This window comes from Dendropsophus ebraccatus, chromosome 12 (genome assembly GCF_027789765.1).
Source record: "Dendropsophus ebraccatus isolate aDenEbr1 chromosome 12, aDenEbr1.pat, whole genome shotgun sequence".
Classification (NCBI taxonomy): Eukaryota; Metazoa; Chordata; class Amphibia; order Anura; family Hylidae; genus Dendropsophus; species Dendropsophus ebraccatus.
Window position 1 is genome coordinate 65831241 of NC_091465.1, and position 12169 is coordinate 65843409.

Sequence of the window (12169 nt, forward strand, 5' to 3'; positions counted from 1 at the left end):
AGCGCGCGCCCGCATCAGAGCTTCCCATAGCCCACAGTGAAGCAAGCGGCCCGAGCCGCTCGCTTCACTGTGTGAACTGACAGGTCTTTCTGCGGCCGGAATTCACTGAATTCCGGCGGCAGAAAACTGACATGTCAGTTTTTTCCGGCTCCGCATGGGATCCCGGTTGGAGCGTATACGATGTGTGTACGCTCCGATTGGGATCCCATTGAAAATAAGGCTATGTTCCACCCCTCAAAACTACGGCCGTAGTTCTGTGGCGAGAACTACGGCCTAATGCTGCAACACTTTAAACAATCTGTGGCACCAAATAAAGTGTCCAGGAGGTTGTCTCACTAGCTTCTCACCATCTGGCTCGGCTTGATTGATACGGTAGGTTCCCCTGGCTTTGTGTATAGGTAGACCAACCAAGCCAAGTAGGGAGAATCCAAGGAGATCGCCTCCTGGACACTTCACTTTATGGTACTTCTTGGCTTAAAACTAAGTGAAACTTAGCTGTCAGCAATGAGGGATCCTGCTAGTCCTGATACTGTCTATGTGTCGGGTATCATAATCTGCAAACAGACTCTGCTATAATAGCATACAGCTTTCAAGGATGCCTATGTTGAAAAAACATAGCTCTTTTCATACCTAATGAAATCAGCCCAATGAACTTTTATCCCTCACCGGGTAGATGGAGATTTTCCAGAATATATGCCAAATACAGGGACATCATCCATGATGTTAAGGGAGCATAGTAGTGACAAGGATTGAGCGCCATGTATATCAAACAGTTGCAACTATTTTGCAGACTCCATTTTATTTCCAAATATTGCTTTGTTTGGTAGAGACCTGACTTTATGCTGTTCAAAAGGGATTCCATTCCATTTAAGAGGTCAACTACTACACTATACATTGTGTAAGGGGCATCCACGGGAGAAATCTATGGTTGGTTGCCCACAGTTTCCTTTGCCTTATCAGCGTTTTCCTGGGGGCTGTCTTTGAAGATCTTCTCCCCAATTGAGATGATTCCTTTAATGTCCAGTTATACACAGCTCATTACTGCTCACAGCGCCTAGCAATTTTCTTAAAGAAGTACTCCGGGCAATATATAAAATAGAAAAGGCAGAGGGTGATGGGAACATAACCATCAAGTGATACTTACCCATCCTGGTGCCCCCACAGCGTCACTGCACATGGGTACCTGCTGGTGTCTCACAGTTCTTTTGTCATTACTCCACCACAGGAACTACCCATTTCTGAGCGGAACCATGACACTACAGGACTGGGAGACCAGAGGGTGAAAGAAAGTGGTGGCGCTGCACTGCAGGGGCATTGGGACGGGTTAGTATGACTTGACTCTTATATACCCACATTTGCCTGGAGTTCTTCCTTAAAGCGGTTATCCCAAGATTTAACATTAAACCCTATCTACAGGACAGAGGATAACTAGCTAATCGGTGGCTGTCCAGCCACTGGGGCTCCCATTATGAGAATGGAATACTTGTGTCTCCTATTATCTATGGAACTTAAGACCATTGCAGACCCTAGGGCTACATTCAGCTACCTTAGCCACCGGACTCCATGCTCAAGTTGCATTTATCTCTGTTGTCTTGGCACCATACTGAGTGAAACAGCTTATTAGATATGGTATAGGTATTTCTAACTTGTATGACAATGTAATATCTGTAGGGAGGGCAATATCTGGACCTGGACTACTGCCCCCCCCCCCCTTTTTTTTTCTTTCTTACCTCAGGATACAGCATACGAACCCTCCTGTGCTATTAAGTGATACACACCACACACCCTGTAACATGCGGTTACACTACAGGAAATAAACATGAGTAGTTAGAGATCAGAGTTTAATAGGATCACAGTGCAGAACAGAGAGGGCAGGTCATGCTATACACTAATAATGCACAGCAGGGAGATGATGCATGCCAACCAGACTGTATCTGAAACACAGCATAGGGGCGTGTGAGCGGCACACGGGCAAATCCTACAAAAACAAAGCAGCAAGTTCAGATGCCGAACCCTCTCAGCATCTCTGGTGAGGACCTGGGTGCTGTAAGGGTCGAATTTCCCAAACATTATACTCAAGAACACAAAAAAAAACACATTAAATACAGCTGTATACAACATTATATCAGCATACTGAATGGCACACAATTAGAGATATACCCTGTCACCATAGGGTGCATCGGGGACTAGTTTAAAAACGTATTTTTTGATTTACAACACATATATTTCTGTTGAACTAAGAAAAAAAGTTAATATAAAAAAACATTAAAATCCTTAATAATAGGTGAAGTCTTCGTGAATATTAAAGGGATATTCTTAGCTTCTTATGGCGTCTCACTAGGATACACCATACCATTGACTATAAGAATGCTGTTGGCTCTACAATGCAGCACTGCTATCCATTCACGGTGCAGCACCATTGTAGTTTATAGTAGTAGTAGTGTTGTAGTACCCTGCGTTCTAAGGTGGATGGGAGTGCAGCTATGGTATAAGAAGCTGCAAAGGAGTTGTGGCCTAGTTCTTCTGAGGATCCTCAGAGGCTCAACAGTCAGTCTCCCAACAAACAGGAAGATAGGGCACATCCTAGCAGGAAAAAGTTCATCCTTAGATCACCATGCATTAAAACATCAGTAATATTGCAAATTTGTAGGGGAAAAAAGTCTAATAAAGGAGGACTCAGTTACTGAGACCAATTGATATGTAGAAGAAGACCAAAAATAGGAAATATTAGTAGTGCAAAGAGATTTAAAGGGACAGTCTACTCCTTTTTTTTTATTATTATTATTATTATTATTTTACCCCTCGCAGCAAGATTGGGCATATACAGTCCTTACTCAGGGTATGTACACACTAGGGAATCCAGACAGATCACGCACGGGGGATTATGCCTCTTGCCCCCACTCCATCTGTGCCATAGGTTCCATTCTATGGTAAGGCGGATTTCGCTGTCCACCCGAAGAATGAGCCTTTGGGTAGCTGGTGGGCGCCCCTATAGCACAGAGCGCAGATGCGAGCGGAAGAATCCCCGGCAGGTCATCCACCTGGATTCCATAGTGTGCACATACCCAAAGGCTGGTAAGGATATGCCCAACCTTACTGCCAGGAGTGAAATAAAAAAAAAAAAAAGAAGCAAACTGCTTTAAGCTCTCTTAATAGGGGGAGGTCCCTTGTTCTTTACCTTTATATGTGAGCCAGAGGGGATATGGCTACATAAGATGTCTCTCATTGGAAGACCTATCACATCTCCGCATTGCATGAACAGCTTAGATGTGTAATGTTAACTTTCCCCTATAGTGGTGCTGCATGGGAATTTAAAGAATTTGCTAAATAACTTAAAGAAAAAAAAAAAAAAACTTTTTTATTTTACATTGAATAGTAGCAGTAATTGGCAATATGGCCCCTTGACTGGCACCAATGGCTGAGTCAGGAACTGCAGGGTTGCTTAAGCCCTGGTCCCGAGACAGTAACATATTGCTAGCGATGCCACAGTGCTACTGACACAGACTGATTCCCCAAGTGTAATGTCTATTTTAAAGCCCCTATTACACGGGGCGAGTGAGAGGAGCAAACGAGCTGTGTCAGCGCTCGCTTGCTCCTCTTTCCCCCACTCGCTGCAGGTGCTGTTACACCCGTCAGCAGTGAACGGGGGTGAGTACAGGGGAGGCTGTGGGGAGCTGGCTGCCTGGATGATCGCTAGATTGTCCAAGCAGCCCATAGCATATAGCAGCGATCTGTTGCTGCCGCTCCTATTCCATGGTGCGACGACAGCAGATTGCTGCTATATTTGTTAAAAGACAAACATGTTAAAAGACAAACGACAGCAACAATCAGCCAACATCATTCATGTCATCTGTTTGTTGCCATCTATTACACAGGACGATTATTGGCCATAACGGCTGATATTGGCCGAATACGGCCAATAATCGTTCCGTGTAATAGGGCCTTTAGGCCAACAAGCATTAGAACAGACATCAGTGGAGGCTTAGTATGTAAATGGCTGGAATGAGGGCTTGTGCGGTCCTGCAAATAATGACACAGCCATTGGAGGTAGCCAAGGACCCTTGTTTCCATTTACTACTGCTACTTAATACAAAAATGTAAAAAATTTTATACATTCTGTTTAATAAAGTTATACTACAAAGTTATATAACCTTATTAAAGAAATGTAAAAGCAAACAAAAAAATGTTTCCCGCTAGACTTAAACATTTGCTTTTAAACTTCCATTACACTAAAAACCCTGGAAACAGTTTACCATCGACCATTCTACAAAACAAAGTCATTGTCCAAAGTGGACAACCCCTTCTCCATTTTGTATCTCTTCCCATTGAGAAGTCTCATATTCCATTATTCCCTCCTTTGTCTTATAAGTAGCTTCCATTGTAGTTATTCAAGTTACAGGTAAAAGATGTCGGTAAAGTGACATAACATCATGGGCTTTGTCCACTAATCGTTTCACACATCATCCCCTCAAATCATGTCTTTACAGCATGAAAATAATTTGTGTATACATCTCAGGGGGGAAAAAATCATGAAAAATATGTACATGTATGTGTTATATGTCCACGTGAAGTGAAAAGATCCTTAAAGTGCACCATATACTGGATGATGTCCGAAGAATATCCCTTTTTTGCCATTTGGTAGTTCAGGACATTAGCGGTAGACAGGATGGACGGTGGCTTTATCTAGTTCTGTCATAGAGTAATAGTAATGGATGTATCTATTTCCAATGCTCCAGTTTCTGGTAGTTTAAAAGACGACTCTCATTATTGTATTCATACTGTTCTCTTTCATCCTTTCGTGGTCACAGAAGTTTATATTGCCAACTATAAAAATTAATGGAGACTTTCAAAAGCCTTCTCATGGAATCAGTCCGCTTCTATTGAAGGTGTCCTCCACTATATCATAGCGTTGACCATGGTCCCCCTCAGTAAAGCTATGCCGGAGCAATTTTTTTTAGAGCTGCATAAAAGTAGTTATTCCGTAATTGGAAAAAAAAACACACACACAATATATAAATATATTGAGAGCATCCAGCACTTCATAAATTACTTTGGAACCTGTCTGGGAAAACAATCCAGACATTAGGATAACAGGGTTAATATCGAGAAAATATTAAGAAACAAAATGAAAGGTTATCTCCAGTTCAAGAACTAAAAATTCAGGTTGCAGTGCAGTTAAAGGGGTTATGCAGGCTTGTCCAGAAAACCTAGTCAAACCCAACTTTCTTATGTACCCACAGAATAGTGGACAAATATGAGATTGGGGGGGGGGGGGCTGTGGATAGCAGACAAGTAAATTTAAATCAGCAAACCCCTTTAAGTATTGGCTCTACAGTGTGAAGGATCTAAATTCCCTACCCTTGGAGCGCCACTGAATTCTTAGCCTGGTGGCCACCATGTCAGTTTTAACTTGGTTCCAACGAGATCCCAAAGTATAGTTTGGGAGTGAGAGGACGGAGATATCTGATACTGAAGCCCACATTTTCTAGTGGAGATGAGAAATCAATACTATATTGCCATCCAACATTGCAAACATCTGGATTAGACATATGTAGAAAAAAAAAGTTCAATGCCAACTGAGTGCCATGATGGTGTCATCTTACCGTCCTTATAATAAAACAATGGCCATCAATCCAGATGAAAAATCTCAGTGCAGTACAACATGCCAGTGCAGATCTACTTCATACAGCACTGGGTGGTGCAACGTTAGACGTTCTTTAGGTGTTACATAACTGATTTCCTCTTTTTTTGTAGTAGGGGTTAAATGTTGAAGAAAAAAAAATACTGAAAGCACTGTTCTTCACACCAGGAACATTTCTGACGTCAGACAGCCTTTAAGACAGCCGTGCGGATGTTTAGACCTGAACTTAACAATATCCATTTGTGTAACAGCTCTGTTCAGCTCAATTGGATTCTTTGATCAATTGTAGAAAAAAAAAATCTTCTAGTTCTCGACTGAGTTTTTACCAGGAAATTATATTCTATGGTGACATTAGGGAATAATACATGGGAAGGGGAGTGATTTCAGGTTATGATGAGCAGCCATCTTGGGGATAGTTCAGAGAAGGTCACTATAGACATCATGAGGTTGGGTGTTCTTGTGTTGACAGGATTAAGAAGTCCCATTTAAGAAAGCTGGTGAATATGACAGAGTCTTCCTGCATTTCTGTTGATGACAGTGATTGATGGTTCCATTACACAAGCTGTTGGAGCTGACAGTCTTAATCTATACTTGTCCTTCACTGAAGCCTGGGCCAGTATTGAGTGAGATCCGGGTCTCCTCCCGGTACTTGGACAGGAACAGAAACTCCTGGAGAGATCAGACCTGTATGGAGAAATAGAACATTCAGATTATTCTGTTAATCTCATACTATTTTATAATTGAAAACAGCCAACAGCGTCATATTTGCCTGTAGGCGGCAGTGTTGAGGGTGTAGCACTTAAGTGAGTAAAAAAAAATATGTAAAACTACTTGATATATACAGTGGTAACTTGACCTTAACTTACAGTTTTTCAAGTTTAGGAGCATTGCTTTGGTTTAAGAGCTCCTTGTACTGGGTGGGAGGGGGAGCGGGGGAGGGGCAGGGTCTGCAGCGGTCTACAGGGGTCTACAGCTCTGTACTCTGACACAAAGTCTCCCTCACCTTCCAAATCACAGCAGATCCACTTCAAGCTGGGGCTTGCATTAGGGGACAGGACTGTGACCCCTCTCTCCCCGGACAGAGAGTGCTGCATTTATGTGCCCACATCTGCCCTGTTCATTCCTTCATGCTCCCTGGATTCTCTCTCCGCCTTGTGTTTCCCATCCTCTCCATTACTGTACAGTAACTTATAATATGACATATTCTGCTGTTTCTAAATGGTTGTTTCATTAGTTTTACATGTTATTCAGAATTTTAAAAAATCATTATTTTGAGGGGGTGGTACCAATTGTCTGCAGTTTAATTATTTCTTATGGTAAAATTTGCTTTGGTTTAAGAGTAATTTGGATTACAAGCACAGTCCTGGAACGAATTATGCTCGTAATCCAAGGCATCACTGTATATATATTTATATATATATATATATATATATATATATATATACTGCCATTATACTGTGGTCTGGAGAAAACATCCCATGGTTGAATCCACATGGGACAAGACTGTTTCACTGAAGCCCTCAGCATAACATGTTACATAGTCTTCCATTAATTTGAATGGGCTCCTTGTTATACCACATTTCTCCAACAGTGGCATGAGAAACATGCAGTGTTTTACAGCTCTTCACAGTAATAATAGTTGATCGCTTGGGTCTTTACTTCTATGACCCACAGTGATCAGCAGGCCCTCATTTACAAAAATGGTGTCAAGATAGTAAAACCCCCTTAGAGAGTATTACCACCAAAACTACGTGATCATTACTTTTTATTTCCATTACAGCCTTTACACGGTACAGACCTATAGGATTAATCAATACGTAATTAGCCACCTAATACAGCAATATAATAAGTAGTAACGCTCATTTGGGCAGATTTATCCTTAAAGCAACATGGAACAAAGAAAAAGAAATGGAGAGAACAAAATGTACCTAAAAACAGCAAAAATAGAATAAAATACATAGGGGGAGATGATATGTGAAGGACAGTAGTAAGATCTAGATGCTAAGATCATCATTGGATCATGGTTCACCCATTAAAATCAATGGAAGACCTTACACCCCACCCCCACCCATCCACCCATAAGAGCCAGCATCCCCTCTTATATGTATTTTCCAAGTTATTGTTGAACTGGTTAAAGAAATTTGCCCAACCAACTTCCTATAAAGAGACCCATGTATGTTGTGAGGATTACTTGCCTGTAGAGCCACTAGCGCTGGACCCCAGATTCTGGTTATTCATGTGAGTTTGGAGTTGAGGAGGTGTATAGGCGTCATAATTGCGGACACTGACAGAAGGACTCGTTGGTATCATGCAGGAATAGGAGGAGGTCTGACTGGCTACCGGCTGTGAAGAAAAAGGGAAAAATAAAGGATATATACATATCTATAGAAATAAAGACTGTGAGACTAAACCCCTTTTACGTGGGCCGATTATTGGCGTTGGTAGAAACTCCACTTTGACCAATAATCAGCCCATGTAAAAGTGTCATGATCAGCCGAGGAGCAGGAAAACGTCTGATTGTGCATGCGGCCCGGTCACGTGATTACTCTGCCTTCTGAAGGCACTGCAGACGAGCGCCGATCTCACTCATCAGTGCTCGCTTACGTCCTCGCACAGCCCCATATCAGGCCGTGTAAGAGGACGTTTAGATAGATAAATAATTTAAAGCTGTGACTTTAGAACATCATGGCGGATAAGGTACCGTCTGTAGCATCTGCTCACCTGGATGGGGAGGTTATTCGGCATAGTGAAGCTTGGCAAAGGAGGAAGAGAACCATAGCTGTTGGTTATAGCTGCTTCACTGCGGCTCAGCATGGACCCTAAATAAAAGTAAAGATGTAGATGCGGTGAAGGGAGCCCAAATCTGACCATACAGAAGGTGACTTTAGTATGACGTCACCTAATGCCTGGCTTCTGTTTCTGTCACCAGACTTTCTTCCAAGGAAGAAATATTTCCATATCTGGTAAGGAGTGTAAGGATTCAGTAATGGCATCTGCTGGTGTACACTTAAAGCGGACCTGTCAGCAGCTTTTTGCTAACTAAAGTAAATGCAGTGTATAATAAGGCTTCTTGTCCTGAATCAGGAGATATAACTCTTATTTCAATACGTCGCTCCAGTGCTGAGATACAAGCTTTAGACATTTTATATAAATTGCAAAAGCCCAGCAACGTCTGCTCTAACAAGCACAGCATTTGTAAGTATTGTTTATTAGGGAATCTTTTAAAGACACTTCTAATACATACTAATACAGTATGTATTAGAGTATACAGTACTAATGCTGTTCTTATATCTGATATATTCTATGTATCCTGTGCCACAACTGTTCGTTATTTCTTAAAGAGGTACTCCAGAGTCTCAAGACACCATAGCTGGGCAGTGATAACTACCAGGGGTTATTACCCTACATAATGATGCCTATATTGGGGATATTATTCGCACAGAGATGCCTAACTGCTATATGGGGGGCACATAGGCACCTAACAACTAGATGGGGCACAGTACCTAACTACTATATTAATGCTCAGAGAGGCCTATGGGAGAGAGTAAGCCGCTGCCAGACATTCCCTATTCCTAAATCTTACCTGCGCTGCTGGGCTGTGGTATGGACTGATAGACACTGCTGGAGAATGAACTGTTGATAGAAAGATGGCTGGACGCGTTACCCGCCTGTCGTCTTTGATTTCGTAGTTTCTCTTCTCGTCTCCATTTGGCTCTTCGGTTGGAGAACCAGACCTGTAGTATAATGTTATAGGTCGGTCACTGTATCAATATCTGTGTATGCTCACGTTCTATAGGAAAGCTTCTACAGTGTTAGGTGTTCTATGTTCTATTCAGGGTTATTACGAAGACCAATAGGTGTACCTGGATTCTTGCTTCCGGCAGGTCGATCTTTGCCGCTAATCTCTCTCTAGCAAAGACATCGGGGTAATGTGTCCTCTCAAACTCTTCAAGAAAAAAAGAAAAGATGATAAGAGAGCATTGCCACGGAGGCTTTTCAGTAGATTTGACAGCTTTTGTCTACATCTGTTTCCTGCCATTCTTTACTGACACAATTGGTTTTTGCCCGTGCAGTGGTCTCCAGCCGAGCGGACTACAATGTGAGGGGAGTGTGAATAGGTGTGACGGTACACATCAGAATAATGCACTAGTATTTGTTTTGAGCTTCAACTTGACCTATTCTTTTATATTAAAAAATATATATATATAATGCCTTAATTCTGTAATACAAAATTTAAACAAAATTGGACAAATATATGTTTAGGTGTCCTGATTATCTCTAGAAAGGAAATAAGGCTTAAGCATGTTAGATTTCAACATGTTCAATCCTTTGTTCTAATGGGAGATACACTGTTGTCAGAGGTGCCTGGCAGCAGCTTTTTGCCCTATTTTTATTTATTGTGGTGATTCTTAAGGATTAAACAGTGGGGGGAATCACCCAACCCTGTGGAATGAGCTACTGAGCATGTGTGACCACCAGCACTGAATACAAAAAGTGGACGTTCTGAGAGGGAACCAAAAGAACGCCAGGGGGTGCCATAACAAGTATGTAACAGCACTATCTATACATATGAATATTTTCTATTAAAGGGTTATTCCAGGAAAGATTAGCTTTTTCCTTATGCTCGGGGGGGAAAAGTGGGAGATCGCGGGGGTACAGAGGTCAGACCCCGGGCCCTGGCTTCTGTATTATGAATAGAGCCTTGGGTACAGCACATGACCCTTGGCTGTATTCATTCCTATGGAGCTACGGAAAGAGCCAAGTACATCGGAAAAGCGATTTTTGTTGCTCCATGGGAATGAAAAGAGGCATGGGTCACATGCCGTACCCGCGGCTTTATTCATAATACAGAAGCCGGGGCCTAATACAGAGATCAGCTGGGGGTAAAGAGGTCGGATCCCCGCAATCTCCTTCTTTTCTTTTATCTTGTGGATAGGGAAAAAGTTCATTTTTCCTGGAATACCTCTTACATTCCAGTTGAAAACTTCTAATGTTGTACATGTCATGGTGCAATCCCTTTAATTTTGAGGTGCCACTCATTCATGGAGTCTCTGCTGCATTTAAAGGAGACCTGTCACCCCCCGTGTCGGGGTGACAGGCTCCCGACCCCCCGTTACAGCCCCCTATACTCACCTGATCCCGCCGGGTCCCGCTTCCTGATCCGGTCGGGTCACGGAGATATGAGCGCCCGAAGCCCGGCGCGTGCGCTCACAGGATAGTCTGACGCTCATAGAGAATGAATGGGGAGTCCGATGCTCCGTCATTCTCTACGGGCATCGGACCCTCCTGTGAGCGCGCGCGCCGGGCTTCGGGTGCTCATATCTCCGTGACCTGACCGGATCAGAAAGCGGGACCCGGCGGGATCAGGTGAGTATAGGGGGCTGTAAGGGGGGGTCAGGAGTCTGTCACCCTGGCACGGGGGGTGACAGGTCCTCTTAAAGACTTGAGGCTTCATATGACAGCAGGCTGACCACACCTATGCTGTATTCAGGTCCTAGTCATCCTTGTTGCCTTATCAAAGCTTTATTGACCAAAGTCCTAGAGGCCCACAGTTTATATTCTCTACATAGTCCCTGTAATATATTTTGTGCCATGCAGCATACATGCACACCACATGATGCTGGGCTTTAAAATGAGCTGTAAATATACAGGATTTAAAGTGTACCTGTAGTGTAAATTTTTTGGGGAAAAAACAATGACTCAGGCGATTTTAATAAACTTTGTAATTGGGTTTATTAGCTTAAAAATGCATTTTTATCATGGAAAAGCAGTTTTAAGGTCTCCCCTCTGTCTTCATGGTTCTCTTATGGAGAGGGGAGGAGGGAGATGAGGCACAAAAACAGGACAACAAAGAGTTCATTTACAGCTACTTCAACGAGCTATCTTCTCTGAAGTCACCACTGACCTCTCTGACCTCTGAATACCGTCTTTCACACAGGTCCCGCTTTGTATTCCTTTGTTCTCTACTCTCTGCTGGTGACTGCTCACATCTCCATAGGTTACACAGGGCTCGACTAATGTAAAAGAGTTGCGATTTCCTGATAATGAGCAGTGAATGAGAGAGAGGAGGAGGCGGGGACCAGGGGAAAGTCTTTTTGAATGCAGATAATGGCATATGTGCCTAGTAAACCCAATTACAAAGTTTCTTAAAATCGCCTGGACTATTAATTTCTGCCAAAAAAAATTAGGATAGTGACACTTTAAGCTCCAGCAAACTAGCAGGAGCAGTTTTGGATTCAATTGTTAGATTCAAAATATTGATATTTTACTGTCATATTTTGCTTTTATTTTACTGTGCGAACATAGCCTAAAGTTGCAATTTTTTTTTAAAAAGGAACTATAAATGTAAAAATTATAAATACAATTTTTCACACACATTATCCCCCCCCCCCCCCCCCCAATTTTTTTTTTTTTTTTAAGAATAAATAAAAATGTATAAATAAAAAGTTTAATATTAAAAGTAGCCCAATGGGTCCTAAAAAACACAGCAAAAATTATTATAAAACAGGGCTGTTAAACCATCACTTA

General features: G+C 42.3%; 1 protein-coding gene across 1 annotated transcript in view; it reads right to left on the reverse strand.

The window, feature by feature from the left end:
* Positions 1–6018: 6018 nt before the first annotated feature.
* LOC138769230 (paired box protein Pax-6-like) overlaps positions 6019–12169 on the reverse strand; it is a 30131-nt gene continuing 23980 nt past the window's right edge. The window contains exons 3-7 of the mRNA XM_069947557.1: positions 9505–9587; positions 9225–9375; positions 8363–8460; positions 7837–7984; positions 6019–6325 (exon numbers count right to left, since the gene is read on the reverse strand). Coding sequence (XP_069803658.1) covers positions 6240–6325; positions 7837–7984; positions 8363–8460; positions 9225–9375; positions 9505–9587 — 566 coding nt within the window. The 3' untranslated portion in view covers positions 6019–6239. The remainder of the gene's footprint in view (positions 6326–7836; positions 7985–8362; positions 8461–9224; positions 9376–9504; positions 9588–12169) is intronic.